The sequence below is a fragment of the Oreochromis aureus genome, linkage group 16, assembly GCF_013358895.1.
Source record: "Oreochromis aureus strain Israel breed Guangdong linkage group 16, ZZ_aureus, whole genome shotgun sequence".
Lineage (NCBI taxonomy): Eukaryota > Metazoa > Chordata > Actinopteri > Cichliformes > Cichlidae > Oreochromis > Oreochromis aureus.
Window position 1 is genome coordinate 33153005 of NC_052957.1, and position 19016 is coordinate 33172020.

The window sequence follows — 19016 nt, forward strand, 5'->3', positions numbered from 1 at the left end:
CAGCTTAAATTTAAATGAATTTCTACTAACTCTGATGAAGTACACGTCTGCTGCTGTGCACCAGTGCATTACTGTAAACTGACCACAGTACGGCATGCTAACCTGTTTTCACCTCTTTGAATAACTGAAAGTTCAGTTTCTTTTGCAGGACATTTCACAATATTTAAAGCTCCTATATCTGAGAAAATGAGGACATTATAAGCATTAAATTTCCAGTTTTTCAAATGTGATGTCTGCTGAGCTGATACCTGTCACTTCAAACTGTTACTCTATTTATAAATCAGTTCATGTGCAGATGATTAACTGAAGCCCCGCGCCAAGGCCCAGATAAATGTGAATAATGCAAAGCTATGATAGCAGAGGCAGCAAATAAAGCTATAGAGCTGATAATGAGGATACTAGGTAGTCCATTCAACAGGTGGCAGTTTTCAGAAGTCCACTCGTGGTATTTTTTTGTAGTTTAAGCCGCTGCTCTGCTGTGTCAAGGTATTTTTTGGTATACAGTAAACAGAGCTCAACTGCTATTGTATTAATTCATATTATAGCAAGTCCATCGTTACCTTATCGATTTACTTTATCAATTTAGCAATTATCAAGTTTCTTCCAAAATAATCAGTTGCTGTAAGGACACAGACTCTCATGAAGACAAAAGGAAGACTAACGGTTCCCTTTGCTGCAGAGTTACCAGCCTCAGAATCAAATCAACAATTAACAGCCTCTCATATTCATCAGTGGCCTCATTAATGCTGGACAGACTCTAGGCAGCACACGCATTTTATTTTATTAGCTTTTTGGAAGAGACTGGGAATCAGGCTATTAAGCTTATAAGGCTACTAAGAAAACCACGGCTGAGGGAGACCAGGAAACAGAATTGTCCAGACCAGGAAACACAAGGAATGGAAACTAGAGCGGTGGAAGTCTAGACTCTCATCCGACAAATTTAGTGTGCGCTTCTTGATTTAAGATGCTATATTTTATCAGATACAGCAAGTGTCAACAGAAGATGGAGGCGGAGCTGTGAAAGACTGTGGAAAGAATTTGCTGGAGACTGTTGGAGATGTTTTCAGAATTCAAAGCACAACTTAACCCCTACAACTTCCACAACACCCTACTGAGACACAGTTTCTCATCTAGATATTACCCATCATTTTTCAGGAGCAAAATGAGCCAAAAACACATTTCTGGGCTCTGTAAGGGCTTTTTGACCAAGAAGCAGACTGACAGAGTTAGACTACAGAGGGAAGGAAAAGTCCTCAGCATATGTTAAACAATGGTGGAAAACATTCAGGCTTGGTTCCTACTTTCTAGGCGTATCCATACTTTTGAGGGGTACTCTAAGACTTCTTACTGAAGGAAGCAAGTTCTGTGGATGGTTAGAACAAAGCACCAACATGAGAAGACGGCACACTCTCTTACCTAAAATAAAGAGGATCTCGACGAGGATGTCGCTGACACTGGGCGGGCTGCGTGAGGCGCTGCCTTCATCCCGCCCTCCCCCGACTGTGAAACACACGTTATAGGGCACAGTGACGGCCACGTAGAAAGTCGCCAGGAGAATTAACCAATCCCAGCCGGCCTTGAAGGTTCCATAGTGGAGCAGGATGAAGCGAGATTTCTGAATGGCTGCTACTTTGTATTCCGGGATCGGAGGCTTCTCCCCAAACATGTTCTGGATTGAGAGGGAGACAGATGTCAACAGCTCTCCCGTTTCAGGTTTTTACATCTCTCTCGTTGTCCCTCTGCCGGGCCACGATAACACGGCCCTGTGCACACGCTTATCGAGCCACTTCAAGCTTCGAAAGCTCACACTGTGCAGAGGCGTTATAAAAGTCCACAGGAGTGGAGAATTCAGATTCATTTCACTCGATATCACAGTGCAGCCATGAAAACAGTTTCAACCATTCATAAGTGAGTTATTGCTTTTGCAGAGTTTTAGTAAAGTCTACAAACACTGTGACAAAAGGGTTTTCCCAGCACTAAGAAGGAAGAAGAAATGTGGGACCACTGGTTCCAAGCATCAACTTTCACACCTGTGAAATGTGTTTTTATGAAAAAGAATTTTATTTGTAGTTCATTCATTTCCTTTGGAATCAGGCAGATTAATCAAAGAACTCATTTTGTTTCCTGTGTGAGGTTCTCTGCACTCAAGTAAAAACCTGACGTAGCTGTACTTTCAGTTTATCCAGTTCATGCAACTATAAGCCTGAGTTGTTATGATTACTATGATTTTTGCATGTCCAGCATAAACAATGTATAAACTGTACAGACAGGCTTTTAGTGTGAAATACAAATGATACTGTTTCCTTTTTCTAATGGGATTGTTGTTTTGTTGGGTTTGTTTATTTAGCCTCATTTTAATGTAAATGTTTTTTGTATTCTGGACTATTTTTATGTGAGAAGCATAGTTAATGTATGTATATGTAGAAAGTAACGAGGAGATTAATCCTTGACACAAATGTTTTTAAAGTCATGCAAAATGTGCACAGTGATGGCTTCTATCAGTGCAACAGTTCTCTGCTGACCTTCACCTCTGCCTTCCAGCACTGTGAATGATTTTTTCTGTTTCTGTCAGAGTGTTTAACAAGAGCTTGATTGTAAAAGTTTACATGAAACTCAAACACTCCAACTTCAAGTAAGATTTTAAACTAAAGACTTGTAATACATTATTTTTATTTCCTGAAGTGACAACTACACTGGTAACAAAACTGATACTATTTTAGTAATTTATATGACACACCGCGCTTTAAAAATGACTTTTTCCTGGATATCGGACTTATTCGTGTAGTAACACGTAATGGAAAAAATGATTTGCATTAAAGCAAATAATGAGCTAATCAGGAATCACCTGGTAGCTGATTATCTGTTCATTAGTGAAATTTATAGTAGATGTTTATTTACTGGCAGTGAGATCTTTATATTAGTGAATCACTGGGTAAAGTTTAGCTCAATATTATCTGATCTAGCTCATCCATTCATTCATTCCTGACTGACTCTGCAGACACTAAACATTTATTACTGATTACATAGAGCCTGAATCATTTCTTTGATTACTTTACTTAATTAAAGCCTGTTTCTGGGAAATCAAAGGAAGAGTCATTCTTTGGGTAACGGTGAGATTCTCATTAAGTAAGAAAGACCTACTGAGTAAGACCTGGGTGCTTCATAACATGAACCTCCCATAAGATATTTTTTATAATGTCCTGACTGCTTATTTTAGCCTGGGCCAGGAGTTATTACAGTTTCTAGATCATCAGCTATCACGTGATTCCTCGTTAGCTTCTCGGTTTTTGTACACAAGTTATAGATTTCCCTCTTTTGAGAAAATAAAAAAGCAAATAATGATCGCCGTTGGTTGGTGGCCATTTAACATGCAGGGTGCAAACTGCATCAGTCTGCATGTTTCCTAATCAGTGACATCAGCTACATGTAGATCTCCTTTACCACGGAGTAAACCGAAACCAAGCGCAGTCCTCTTGTCCTTCACGCCATCTGTCAGGGTGTGCGCTGCCCGCTGGACTGCAGCAGACCTACAGAGAGGTCAGCTCACTAACACACAGCTATAGTGATCATCTCCTGTGATGTCAGGTCTGAGCAGTAATTTCCCATTTCATAACATTTCCTTTGCAGTGTTTTGTTTTTTGACACACAATCTTTAACTCAAGCTGAAATATTTGGATTGTGTTGTCTCTGTTACTTTAAACCACACACCTCCACCAACAGCCGGGTGCACTGCTTTAACGCTCAACTCTTTTTCAGTCTGAACTCCTGCTAAGGCAAATAATACAAGCTACTGTGCTATCAGCGGCTCCCCTGTTGTTTAGTTCAGGGACTGCTGTTGCAACTAGGGAAGCAATTAAACTGACTGCTTTTCATCATAATGAGGCAATAACCTTTTTTTTCTCCCAACTCCAGTCTTTGGAGAACCTTTTCATGGCTGCATAACATGTATGTGAATTAAAAGTTTTGCATGAATAAAGTAAACTCATGTTTTTAACTCTGTCACTTCAGTGTCATCGCCAGTGCCAAAGTCCCAAGTGTGAAGCTAATGACTGAATGAGAGGCAGTCTGGAGCCAGCCTGGCATACAATAACACTTCCTCTGGCATCCAAACATGTTTCTTTTTTACTCTAATATGAAAAGAATATTCCTGGCCACAAACTTAGCCTGCAGCCAGTGAATTTACATTCCTAAATTTAATGCTTCTCACGTAAACATAGTGGAAATACTGCTAACCCACCCAAGCCCTACGCTGGAGGTTTATCCAAAAAACCTCCTCGAATTAGTCAGTAACTGCTCCACACTTCACTGTGTCCACGTCGCTGATTGGACAGACTGGAATAACTCACATAAAACTGACATGTAACAAAAACATTTGATGTAAGCAAAGTTTATGACAGACATAAAGTCGGAGCTATATGCTGTTTGATGAGCGATACAGTGTTGGCCTCATTCTGGGACCTCCACAGCAGACATGGTCAATGGTAAAAAATCAATAAACTAACTAAAAGTTCCTGACTTTGTTAATGTGCAGCTTGTTTCACATGTAAGAAAATTCCCGACGCTGGCGTGGGAGCTTCATGGGTTGATGTTAACCACACAGAGAAACCTCAGTCATGTAGATGTAGCAGAGAAACTCACATTGTTGATCTTGAGCTTGCTCTTGTCTTGTTTCTGCAGGTGTCCTGACAGGTGATAGAGCACAGCTCTGCTGCGGCGCCGATTGGCGTTGAAGCCCGGAGGGCGAGTTACCTGATGCACCTCCAGACCCGTCTCTTCATCTGTGGAGGAGACAGAAACATGCTGAGCTTTGATGCAAGAAACGAGAGGAATTTAAACCAGTTTCTGTCTCATCCGCTGCATGCCGACTAAAGCGCACTCATAGCTCAGAAGTAATGCTTTGACTGCTACCTTTTTATTTGTACGTGTAAGGCTGTGAAAACATAACATTAAGTAAAGAGGTCTGTTTAGGACACACAGAGTCTGTGAAAAACTAGAAAAGCTGAGATGGACTGATGGAAGTTTGCTTCTTTTTCATATATTGGATAGATTTAACTGTATGGTTAAACATCTTCACACTGACAGAAAGAGAAATTTCATTATTTCGCTCTATTTCAGATCAATGCTGGCTGTATGTGGCCCATGATGAGTTTGACACCCCAGTCCGGGTCCAGGTCAAAGTTTATCTGGGTTAGGGTTTGTTAAGGATTGGATATTAACCCAACCTATAACTCTATATGGGATGCTTGTAATCTCATGAACCGAATGAGCTGCTTTTGAGACACATGAAAAAGGATGAAGCCTTTTAAATGGTATTCCCTGACCTGGATTACAGAATCAGTAAAATTTACCAGGACCCCACCGAGTAGCTTATTCATATCATAACTTTCATCATCATCAAAAAAAGAGAGAAAAGGACTGAAACCGAGTGCGCTGAGGGCTCAACAGATAGATTAAGAAATAGATTAAAGGAGTTGTTCTTTGTAAAGCTATTATTCAGATAGAAAATATTTCCTCTATTTCCACTTTTAATGTCCTGTTTCAACTGTTGCCCTGTTCATAACATGATTTATTATAACCATGGCTGGAAAGTGCCCACCCATGTAACCAAATCATTTTCATTTTCAACAAGCAAATTTGATTTGTACATAATATCTTGGCTGGATTTCAGGCGGTTCAGATGGTGTATGAAGAAAAGCATCTGTGCCTCTTTCCACATATACAGCGTGGGGTTATTCAGAGGACCATCACTAACTAACACACACACACACACACACATGGCCTTAACAAGGTGTGTGTTTTGTGTCAGAGGGAAGAGCTGCACCAGCACCTGTTTTGACAGATGTACAAAAAGAAGGCGCATTAGCTGGGCAAAAGTGCAGGGCTGCAGATATTTTTATCCGCAGAAATTTTAATCTGGGGAGCACGTAGCTGTTTTCTCCTGAGCTACGTTCTTGTTACTTTTAAAGATATCAGCACTCAAGGTCAGAGACGGGCGACTGAATAATTTTACAGGTGCTAATGCAAGTCTCAGAAACGTCTCCTTGAAAGCAGTTTCTGAGACGCAGAATGAATTGAATGCACATTGTTGCTTAAAGCTATCAGAGTTTTGCTGTGTTTCCCCCTTCGTGTCTAAAGGACAGTTTGAAGATGAAAATCTCGTCTTTAAAGGTTACTCAGCACACAGAAACACTTTTGACATCTCGACTTATTCTTCACAATCTTTTGCAAACCCACAGTTCTCATTTTGTTCATCTGAAAGTTTACCCTAACCCAGTGGTGAGGCTTCTAACCCGAGCTTTTTATTACCAAACCCTCATCTGCAATTCAGCAAGGAAAAATCCTGCCAGCATCCAGTGGTTCCCCCTCAACCTCTCAGCAGATACACCTATGATGTCAGTTTTTCAGTTACCTCATGCAGAAAATATGGCGTCTGACACCTGACCTTGAGGCCGAGCTCAGTGAGTTTGAACAGATACACCTACGGTTGTCGCATTCACAGGAGTCCCTAAGGCCCTCCTGCTAGCTTGCCGATTCGTGATCAGACTCGTGATTTTCATGATTTTCTCTATGCATTTCTTTAATAAATGATTTTAAAAAGTGAGGCACTTGGTTGCATTGGTAAAATCATTCCTCCTGCTAGTTAGGTCGAATTGCCATTGTGTTTCAGTACAGTCTTATTTCAAGCAGTATTATCAAAGCCATTCCTTTGACTTTTTGGGGAGGTTTTATTGTAGATTTATCTGAAAGATCTGTTTCTTGTGTTTCTTTAATAAATGACCCTTTTTTAAAACACACACACACACACACACACTTGGTTGCATTGGTACAAATCATTACATATAGAAGTTCAAAGGCTGCAAAGCCTTGTCTTAGTGGGCGCTTGTGTGAACTGTCTCTCAATAAAAGGCAGCAGGAGGAGGCCATCGTCGGGGTCATTTTCGGGCTGGACACAGATGAGGCCTTTGCGCAAGTAATCGATCGATCGCTGACTGTCTTGTTTTCATTCATGATGAATAAGATGCGGGGTTTGTGGGAAGCTGTTATTTTCAATAAGATGCTTTAAGCTGTTATTGTGAATATTCTTCAGCTCTCTTATACTAGGACTATGTTAAATGAGCAGCCTAACATCATGAAAATAACTCCCCTTTCTATGACATAGAGACAGTCACAAGGATTTCATATGGCAGTGGTGCCACTTCAGAAAAGGTGAGGCAGGTTAATGTGACTGCTTTTGTGAAGTGGTCACATAAAAATGTTTCTTACTCGAGCTTTCATTTTGCTTTCACGGTTTATTTGGCTGAAATCTGACATTAATGTTTTCAGTCACTAACAGGTCAAAGAATGGGTCAAAATAAAAAACCTCTTGTGTCTCCCCTCATTTGTTGTTTGTTCTCCGTCAGTGGTGTCGTGCTGTACGCTGCGAATTTGGCAGCTTGAATTAAAATGGGATTGATTCATGTGGTGCGTAAAACACATTCAGGGTGTTCGAAAGCAGGTTTCAATCATTTCTGCAGCAGATATTCAGCCAAATATCCAGCTCTGAAAAGCAATGTTTATGAAAAACCCCCTCAAATTCTGAATACTTCCACTTCATCTCGAGTGCTCTGATTACTCTTCTTCTGGTCTCCTTAGACGATTGCTATTCATCTCTGAAATTATAGTATATACTGACAGCATTTACAAGGTTAAAAGGAAGCTTTAGTTCAGTATAAATGTGCTGGATTGCTGTTTTTGTTCACACCTTGCAGTGAAATGCAGTACACACCTGTAAGATATTCACATATTTTACTTTGTACACCTGTTTGAAGCACAGAGAAACATCTCCTGATGCAAGGGTCAATCAATAAAGTTTGCCCTGAGAAAAATACAACTACGCCCCTTTTTAATGGTCAGGTACCGTGTTATGCTGTTGTTTCTATGTTCTTTAAGCACATGGGCAAAAAATGAAAGAGAAATGATAGAGGTGGGTTGGTTCTTGGTTCTTATACATATTCATTATGCAATGCTACAAATTCACAAGAACCAGATGTTATTATAGAAACATTATGTTTGCATTTCTGTGGGTTGAAACAAACATAACATATCAGCAGGTTAAGGCATTAAAACTTGTTATTATTTACAATTTATGTGAGCCACATCACTGCCAGCCACAGTGATTGGTTATCTCCTTTCTATTAATAAAGGACTAATACATTGTATCCTATGCTGAAAGAAGGAAGCACATTTTCTTAGTATTTAGAGAGATCGTGGCTGATACTGACTAACAAAGAAACAAGTTTTAAAATAATCGATGTATGTGCTGATTTGCTTTGACCTCTCCAGCACACTCACTCATGTAAACAAACCAGCGCATGCAAATGAATATGCAGGCTGCCCTGATCACCCTTTCCTCCGTTCGATATGTACAACGGTAAAGTGTACAAAGGTAGCATGACCCATACAGCATAACAGTAGCAATGAAACGATTCTTTATGTCGTGCGCAGAGAAAAATGATTCAAAGCTATTTATAAGATGTGCTTTTTAATGTCAGTGGATGCTGCACTTACCAATAACTGATTCCTGTCTGCCTCTAATTAACATTAGTAATTAAAATTGCAGCCTCGCTCTTCACAATTCAGTATTTTCACCAATTTTCACAATGTGTGCGTAATCTGGTTCACAATGTGCATCTAATACGAGGAAGTCATTAATATTAATGAGTTCATGTCATTGACAGACTCTTAGTGAGATCTACTCTGGGGAAATAAGCAATTCAAATTATTAATTGATGCCTTAATTGTTGTTTGCTTGAAATGACAAAAACTACAGTGGAACTGAAAAGCTGAAGGGCCAAATGCTCTGCCTGCTTTCACCATTTCCACGGGTGAAGAGTAATTAAAATTAGGCTCGCACTATGGCAGCATAACTAGATAACTGCTGACATGAAATGAAACATAAACATGGGGACATCGGTAACAAGAACAGATATTACTTTATGCAAATTTCATGTTATTTATCAAATACTGCCATTCTACTGGCCTGGGACAGATATTCTCAAGTTGCCTTGAGGCGCTAACCACGGCAATATTACACACCAATAATGAGCAATAATAAAATCCACATGAGGAGGTTGAAGAGTTGAAATCACCTCTTTTCCTCTCAATGTCTTTTTCTATCACTTGTTTCTGTGTATAGAGTTTGGGTTAAAACATATTCCACCAAAAATAACCCAAAGCACAAAAACAACAGTGTTCGCAGGGTTTTTGTCCCATGTCAAAATCAAAGTCTTTAGGGAAATAAAACAAGTCAAATATATATATTAGAGAATGCCCCTACAGACGAGCTGCGATACAGACATGTGTCACATCTATCAGTTTGACTCCCTGAAACAGACCGTCACACTCCTGTGCTGTTGCTTTGGCATTATCTGACAAATAGTACAGCCTGTTGTGTGTTTTTATACAGCCTGTTCTTCAGTTTCAGTAAAGTCTCATATTTAGCATGCTAACATTAGCACCTTCCATCTAATATGGTCACGCCTGGCTCCAGTAAAACTGACAGAGGGAACCAGAAAGCTACCACTGCGATTAAAAAAAACATGAGAGCAGAAACGAATACGCTTCAATATCAAGATAAAGCACCTTAATTTGTTTGATATTTGGATTTATTAAACTGCTGACGTGGTTCATGCATATGTTTGTCTTGGATTATTTAGTTTAGGTCTGTCTTTCCTTGTTTATTTTTACATGTTTGTATAACATAATACAGAACAATTACAAGGATTTCACAGATTTTCTGGCAAAAACATAAAAATGTCCTTTTGGCAGCCATGCCGCTGTCAAAATTTTGGGCCACGACTGTACTTTGTCTTTGACACAAACTCACCAGTTTCAGGTCCGTGGTCAGGGTCCTGCTCCTTCTTCTTGTCAGTGATGTCTTTGTGGGACACGAGAAAAAGAACCACCTCGCCCTTCTCATTCTTAATCGGTACAATGTCCAGAAGACACCAGAACTTTGTACCTGGAGAGAAAATAAATGCAAACCTAAAATTAATGTGGGCTTTCGTAATACAAAAGTGGAAGCGGTTAAATCTTTTTCCCTAATGCACCAAATGTTTCGAACTCTGTGTATTTTCAGTCCCATACATCACTTTTAACAGACAAAGTCTGTGGAGGTCTTTAATGAACTATTTCTGATGCTCATAAATGTGAGTTATGAATTTAAATGTAAGTTTACATTTTAAACCAAGTGAAACAGTGTGTGACTCATGTTATCTCATTTTTTACATTATTTCAATTTGTTAATTTTCCAATTAGTGGTGAAAAAGTGGCATTAACCCACCACAGACTGCTGTTAGCTCAGTATTAATGATGTGACCAGCAATGCTTTGTTTAAAAATGATGTCTAATCTGACTGCCTACTGCCGTGTACATGCCGCTGTACACAATGCAGAGTTCACAGACTCAGAAAAAGCCCTGATGAAATTGGCTTCAGGAGCAGATTACTTTGACATTTTAGACAGACATTTCCTTCCATGTGCAGATACAAAACAGAGCAGGCATCAGTCACACTGATTAAGTTAAAAATACCATAAAAGAGGAGCTGGGGTGGACGTGGGTTGCAAAGTTGCATGCAGACGCTCAGGAGCTGTGGGTAGGCTGAAGTTGCTTAAATAGCCCTAAAATTATTCATAAGGAATTTATTAAAATGCGAGCCATCATCTGACTTGGACTGAGATCAGCTGATCTGCCTGAACAGGCCCAAAATGAACTAAAAAGATGAATTTTGTTAGTTTTGGGTGAAACTACATACCTTCACAACATTAATCTTGCACACTGAAAAATGTTACTTAAGGGTACCTAGTATGTTATTCTCATTTTTCACAATATACAAGATCATGTGGTGTGCATAACGGCATCATTTATTCCCATATCTAAGACTTCCAAATCCAAACAAGGTTCTTTCAGCCATGAAATTATTAATAATAATTTGCCTTGATCATTTGGAGAACACTGTGTTTCCTGCGTGATCATGTAGTGGTACCGTGCAATGCAATGACATTAGCATCTGGACAGTGTCAACATTTTTGCCATCTTTATATTATAGAGAATCAGAATGGATTTCAAAATGAATGCAAATAAATGCAGAGTGGTGTAGAAACACACTGCGAGTGAAAACCAGCAGTGAAGAAGAAATGTGAGGAAAGTGTAAACCTGCAGCTTTTATTTAAGCAGTTAAACGTTGACTTCTTAGTGTCTTTGTTTTTTTTACAAATCATTTGCAGCAACTGTCTGAACTAAAATCTTAATTTGGTTGAGGTCGACTGACTAACTCACCCATTTAAAAACACTCCATTTGTTGGCCTGAAGGAGCTCTTGGGATGCTTTTGCCATATGAAGTGCTGGAGTGTGCTATACTGAAAGTGACCAGAGAGTATAACCCTGTACATATTATTAACAACAGTGACCAGGTCCTGGTCAGGTGCTGGTCAGGTCCTGGTCAGATCCTGGTCAGGTGCTGGTCAGGTGCTGGTCAGGTCCTGGTCAGGTGCTGGTCAGGTACTGGTCAGGTCCTGGTCAGGTCCTGGTCAGATCCTGGTCACATCCTGGTCAGATCCTGGTCAGGTGCTGGTCAGGTCCTGGTCAGGTCCTGGTCAGGTGCTGGTCAGATCCTGGTCACATCCTGGTCACATCCTGGTCACATCCTGGTCACATCCTGTTCAGGTCCTGGTCAGGTGCTGGTCAGATCCTGGTCAGGTCCTGGTCAGGTCCTGGTCAGATCCTGGTCACATCCTGGTCAGGTGCTGGTCAGATCCTGGTCAGGTCCTGGTCAGGTCCTGGTCAGGTCCTGGTCAGATCCTGGTCACATCCTGGTCAGATCCTGGTCAGGTGCTGGTCAGATCCCGGTCAGGTCCTGGTCAGGTCCTGGTCAGGTGCTGGTCAGATCCTGGTCAGATCCTGGTCACATCCTGGTCAGGTCCTGGTCAGGTGCTGGTCAGGTGCTGGTCAGGTGCTGGTCAGATCCTGGTCAGATCCTGGTCACATCCTGGTCACATCCTGGTCAGGTGCTGGTCAGGTGCTGGTCAGATCCTGGTCAGGTGCTGGTCAGATCCTGGTCAGGTAGTATTCTTCACATCTTTTGTCACTCCTTTCCTTCCTGATACTCTTATCCTCCCATCAGTCTATCACAAGTTGAAATGTTTGTTTCGTCTGTTCAATGAATTTTGTTCTCGATTAGATTTGGCTAGAAAACATTTTAAAAATGTTTTCTAGCCAAATCTAATCTGGCCTTTCTGTTCTTTACTCTTACTAAAGGTTCATTTCGACTCCCTCTATATTTTCATACATGAAGGTGTCCTTAAGAGTGTTCTTGTTGAAGGTTTTTTTTCTCATTGTACCCACTGTACCAAAATGTTGATTTAGCCTCTTTGTTTTTCTTGATTAGGTTTATTCTATCTTGTCTAACGTTGACCTCCTTCCCATGGACAAAGCCCGTGTTGACATTTTCATCAATAGCTACTAAAAGCAAATTCAGGCTTTTGGACTTACCTCAGACCTAGTCATTAGTCAATTGTTCAATTACTTGTGAGCCTGTGAAAATGGAGAGTCTATGTAAAAATATCTGTAATCACAAATGGAGTGTTTTTATCATTTTTGAATTAAAGCTGAAAGACTATCAATCACATCCTACCTATTACTAATTCAGAATAGAGTAGAGCAGACCTAATTGTATTATGAGAGTATGTTCACTCTTTCAGCATAGAGGGATTTGCTTTGCCACCTATACCCTCAGAATACACATGGTGTGTGAGGAGGTGTGGTGTCCCACAGATAACACACACACCTTCACTGCAGGAGAGTCGCCTGGCTGCCTTACCGAGTGCTGTGATCACTGCCAAATATAGCTGAAATAGCATAATTAAAACTGCTCGTCTGTGTGTTGACAGCATCAGAAATGTATTTAAACTCGAGCTAAACCAGTTCTAAAATCAAGTGATCTTAAAAAGTAATCAACACCAGGCTTGGATTCATACACGATAGAAATATCCTAAAAACCATAGTTGGTCTCAAAAATGCTGCTCTTCCACCTCAAAAATATTTATGCCCAAAATGATGACTACGTAATCTGATTACATGTACTGTTGTAAAACATTGTATGCTGTTACCAGTGTTCATACACTTCATCACCAGATCACCACAGAACTGGTCAAATGAAATGTACATGACTGGTATACATTCAGTTTGTACAAAGCATATGTTCCATAATAATTAATCATTTCAATAAATAAATCTCTAATTTTATATATATTTATAGTTTTATACATTACAGTTGTGTTGCTTCATGTCAGCCAAGAACCGATTTTTTGAGTGTATAAATCTTTAAAAATGGCCAAAATATGTAATTTATCTTTTAAAAGCACTTCCTCAAATAATTAGGGGGCATGGAGTAATACATATTTGGTTGCCTAGTGACAAGATGATGAGATTGATGTATGTGGGACTGACTCTAAATAAAACGTGTGTAACATGAACCAGTATACACAGATAATCTTCACGGGGTTTATTGACAGTAGAAAAATAGGTGAACAGTGCATTACAAGCCTTGTCCCTTATATAAGGGTACCAAATAAAACATTTAGGCCTCTTTACTGGCACATAAATGCATGAAATCAGGCTAAAACTCGCTGCTTTGGTTTTCTGTTACTCATCTAAAGCTCTGATTTGTGATGTGATGGGCTGCGACTGGTACAGTGCACACTGTTTCCTGGAGCTCTGAGACTTGTGCCAGAATAATAAGGGGATCATGTATGTAAATAATACATTTAAACAAGTAGGAGGATTTCTTCAATAAAAACATAAGCCATATTGAGGCCAGATTTGTCCCTGTTTGACTGGAACATGACAGTAAACAACAGTGTTGGAAACAGCATGTGCTCTCTTCTGTTCCCCCTCTGCTTGCATAACTCAAATGATGATATCAGGATAACTTATAATACAAGTTAGGACATTTTAAAAGTAACAGGTTCTCTTTATGTTTGGAGAGCTGATCATAGAAATTTTGGTCTTTATAATAAAAAATGAAGTATGCCAAAAACATTTTTGGCAAATCTGATAGAAGCAAACAGTTTAGTGCCAACACACACGGGGCACATTTGGAAATCATTGAAATGAGAATAATAAATCAAAAGCATTAAAGAGGCTCTACTGTCTGCTTTTGAGCACTGCTTTTAATTTATATTTGTTTAGATTGATCTGTCAAATTGAGTATGAATGCCTATCAACAGCTACCATGCCTCAGATCTGATGTCCTCAGAATTATCCAATGATCCTTCTGATCCATGCAGGGCACGAGGATTTTGAAGAATACCTTGAGGAACTAAAGTTGAACAATCAATGATTTGTCCAAATTATATATAGAACATGTGGATGTCACTGTTGTTTTTAACTGCACAGTCAAGCTAAACAGGCAACGATTCAAATATATTAGGAATAATTATTGACATGAACGGAATCATGGCTCCCTCTGGCTCTCACCCTATGGCATCAAGGATCGTCTGGGGCAGCGATCCCCAACCTTTTGTGTTTATGTCCGACAATATTTTCACGGACCGGCCTTTAAGGTGTCGTGGATAAATACAAAAAAATAAAACCAGTACCGGTACCAAAAAAAGGAAGATTTATTTATAACACATGGGAAAAGACCCAGGGAAACCGAGTTAAAAACGATCAGCAACACTGATCAGTTTGCACTTTTGTTTTTCGAAGTTGTTCCCGTCGATTTACTTACCTGTTATTAAAGGGATTACTGAGAGGCTTGGGGTATTGTAAATCATGTTGATATGAATATTTTATGACTATGTGTTCAGTGAATAAATAATCATTTTGAAATTGTGCTAAAATTGTGCTTAGAAGAGAATTGTCGTGATCTGAGAGAGCCAACTGGATATAAATGTGTTTGTTTTTTTCTTGCTCCCCTGGCGAACTGCTAAAATGTTAATAAGAGGTAGTGAAGAGCGGATAAAAGCACGAATCGCTTCTAATTTGTGACATGTGCATTTGTGGGAAACAAGTTTTTATAACCTTCTGTTGTTATAGCCTTATATCTCAGAGGAGCAGATGTGTCCTCATCTCCCTGTGCTACTCTTCTATCTATATGTCACCCACTCCCCTTATTATTTATTTGGCTGAGCCTTTGCATCTGTGCCAGCTCACACACACCATTGATTCATTAACAATTAATGAGTGGATGAATGGAGAGAAGGATTTTCTCCTTCTGGTCTTTCACTAGCTTTGTTTCCCTTAAGATTTTTCATTTCTCTGCTTGGCTGTTGCTCTCTTTCTCTCCTCCGCACACGTTTAATCTTTCATATCTTCGTTTAGCTAATTCTCATTAGCCAGAATCAGTTGTTTTCAGTAGCTGAGTTTTGACTTCTTAAGAATGTGACATCGAAACAAGTGAGGTGCAAGAAAAAAGCTCTTTGGTCAGCTGGAATATATTAATACTACCATTTGTACAATCCATTGTAAATAGTAGTTTGTCCTCTGGTGTTGTAGCTGTGAATCTTAAACATGCAGTGATTCAGCCTCTACTCAAGAAACCTGCTCTTGATCCTGATATTATTGCAAATTACAGGCCTATTTCCGAACTGAGTTTTTTTTTTTTCAAAAATTCTTGAAAAGATAGTTTACAAGCAATTAATGTCCTTTTTAGAAGAACAGAGTATTTTAGAAGCTTTTCAATCTGGTTTTAAAGCTTTGCATAGTACAAAATCTGCCCTTTTAAGAGTTTTTAACGATGTGTTTTAAGCAACTGACTCAGGTGTGTTATTATCGTGCTTTTAGCTTTAACTGCTGCCTTTGATACAGTCGATCGTAACATTTTAATTTCCCGTTTAGAGTAGTTGTTGTTAGTTGTTAGGAGTACTGCACTGCAGTGGTTTAGATCCTATTTGGCAGAGTGAACTTTCTCTGTGAAACTTGGTGAGTTTGTATCCTCTGCTGCTTCTCTTCAATATGGGGTCCCACAGGGTTCAGTTTTAGACCCCTTCTTTTCTCCTACCTACCTATTCTATACCTGCAACCCCTTGACTCTATTTTTAGGAAACATGTGTTTTCTTTCCACTGTTATGCCAGCGACTCCCAGATTTATTTTCCTCTTAAAAAGATAAATGGTTTCTCAGTAGACCCCTTGCTCAGATGTCTTGATGAAACAAAGGCCTGGGTGGCTTTGAACTTTTTACATTTTAATGAGCAGGAAACAGAAGTGATGGTTTTTGGTGGCACTTCTGAGACCACTACTATAGATCTTGGTTCGCTGGCACAGTATGTTAAACCAGTCATCACTAATCTGGGAGTTAAAATGGAGGCAGATCTTAAACTTGATATCCAGGTCAGAGCTATTGTAAGATCTAGCTTTTTTCATTTGAGGCAATTAGCCAAAAAAAAGCCCATCTTATCAAAACAGCTTGGTGAGACAGTAATCCATGCCTTTGTTACATCTAGGCTGGATTATTGTAACGCACTTTATTGTGGGTCAGTGATGCATCCATTAGGCGTCTGCAGGTTGTGCAGAATGCTGCAGCACGTCTTTACTGGAACAAAAAAGTCTGAGCATATTACACCTATTTTAATTTCACTCCACTGGCTACCTGTACATTTTAGGATCCTTTTTAAAGTTCTTTTATTTGTTTTCAAATCTCTTAATGATCTGCCCTGGCACATTAGGCAGGCCTCTTCTCTTTCTGAGTTTAAAACTCTTCTTAAAACATATTTATTTGCTGAAGCCTTTGGCACTCTTTAAGGGGTTGACTCAACTTGTTTTAACATGTTTTGATTTGATTTGATTCATTTTGTTATTTATTTTATTTTTATTTTATCTTATTGTATTTTATTATGTTTATGCTGTTTGCTATTTGTATTTGTACAGCACTTTGTGAACCCTGGTTTTATGTTAAAGTGCTTTATAAATAAAGCTGGTATGGTATGGTACTAGTATATGTACATCACGTATTAATGTGATTATCTCATAGATACCAGGAGAAGAAAAAGCTGAAGTGGGGGTGGGTTGCAAAGCAGCTTGCAGCGAAAGCACAAATTCTAGGAAGATTAAAACTTAAACAGCATGCCCATGTGAGATTTACAATTTAGAAGAGTATCTCCAGCGTCCTGGGAGCTGACCTGACAGGAGTCTGTTGAACTATTTTAGAATGGAAAGAAAATATAAATTCTGAATGTTTTTTTCTTAAATATCTTCTTTTGAAAACAGCCAATTTGTTTTTTAACATCAGCTCCCTCAGCAGCTGTAAGTTTGTACACACACACACACACACACACACACACAGATTTTTCATGTGGGGTCACCTTCCTTCTTGTAGAAGACCAGCTCAGTCTTGAACTCCCTCCTTTCATCCAGGGCTCCTTGGATCTGGGCCGTTGACCGATCGCTCGTTTCTGGGCCGTACAGGAAGTGACACGCGCAGCTCTTCTGCATGAGTTCGGCACGGGCGTAACCAGTGAGCTCACAGAAACCATCAGAGCAGTAAACGATGGGGTAGAGAGACTGCACCTGGGCGTTTCCCAGAACAAAGTTGCTGTCTATAAAGAGAGAGAAGAGAAAGCAGAGAGCAATCACTATGACTGTGTCATGAAGACAACTGGCAGAGCCAACGTTCATACATACAGCCCCGAAAAGGATGTTTTTATATCCATTAAGCCTAAAATCAATGTAGTAGACCGCTAGCGTTTGCGATAAAAAATACATAAACTCAGCCACCAGAAAACAACAAAAGCTAGCTGTGACTCTGACTGTAGCCTTGGAGCAAAAAAACTATGACTGTGCAGTGTTGGGCTCCTGAAGGGTTGGACTGGTAAACAACAAGCTAATTTATACTGACAATCATCACATTAGTTAACCTGGTGTAAAAGTAGGCCACATGTTCCACTTTCTTACAGCTATAAAACCCACAGCCTCTGGATGGCAGGAGGAGGGCGACCCGTCTCATTCAATAGTTCTGTTGCCTTTGAGAAACAACACCATACTCTTTTGAGAGTGAAGATGGCAAAGAAAGTAACTAAAGGTAGGATGGAGCTCCTGAGAGGTAAGGTAGAATACCAAGAATAAATGAAAGTGAATGAAGTTTACTAGAAACCACACACAGAGCACAGGTGATCAACGAGTTCAACAAGAAATCCAGTCGTTCTGACATTTCTGATGTTTACATTCAAAGGAAAAAAAGGACATTTATGGAGAAAATAAGATCATGTTGTACATTAAAATGCACTAAAAATAATTTGACTTGTAGAATCAGTTTTTAAGAGTTGGAGCAGTAGTGTATGGATGCACTGCATCGATGGTTTCTGTGGCTGCGTGTTATACGGAAGTGTAAAACTATTCATTAAGTGAAATAAAATAAAAACTTACCTTCTAAAAAAACTGAATCTCTATTGTACACTTGTTTAAGCTAAAGACAGCACCCATATATACACCATCCATCCATCCATCTTCATCCGCTTTATCCGAGGCCGGGTCGCGGGGGCAGCAGCCTAAGCAGAGAAGCCCAGACCTCCCTCTCCCCAGCCACCTCCTCCAGCTTATCCGGGGGAACACCAAGGCGTTCCCAGGCCAGCCGAGAGATATAATCTCTCCTGGGTCTGCCCCGGGGCCTCCTCCCGGTGGGACATGCCCGGAACACCTCACCCAGCAGGCGCCCAGGAGGCATCCTCGTCAGATGCCCGAACCACCTCACCTCTAAGTCTTTGTATGACATTAACATGGGATATGCTCCACCCCGACATGCCACACCAAATCCCTGCTCATAACCCTGAGTTGGATAAGCAGTTAAGAAAAGGGATGGAACTATTCAATTTTATTTATTTATTAATTTACACAGCGCCAAATCACATCAACAGTCGCCTCAAGGCACTTTATATTGTAAGATGGACCCAAAAATAACACATACAGAGAAAAACCCAACAGTCATATGACCCCCTATGAACAAGCTCTTTGGCGACAGTGGGAAGGAAAAACTCCCTTTTAA

General features: G+C 39.9%; 1 protein-coding gene across 1 annotated transcript in view; it reads right to left on the reverse strand.

Moving 5' to 3' along the window:
* kcnh3 (potassium voltage-gated channel, subfamily H (eag-related), member 3) overlaps positions 1-17550 on the reverse strand; it is a 59214-nt gene extending 41664 nt beyond the window's left edge. The window contains exons 1-4 of the mRNA XM_039599611.1: positions 17341-17550; positions 9866-10000; positions 4639-4778; positions 1417-1669 (exon numbers count right to left, since the gene is read on the reverse strand). Of these exons, the coding sequence (XP_039455545.1) occupies positions 1417-1669; positions 4639-4778; positions 9866-10000; positions 17341-17470 (658 nt within the window). The 5' untranslated portion in view covers positions 17471-17550. The remainder of the gene's footprint in view (positions 1-1416; positions 1670-4638; positions 4779-9865; positions 10001-17340) is intronic.
* Positions 17551-19016: the final 1466 nt, after the last annotated feature.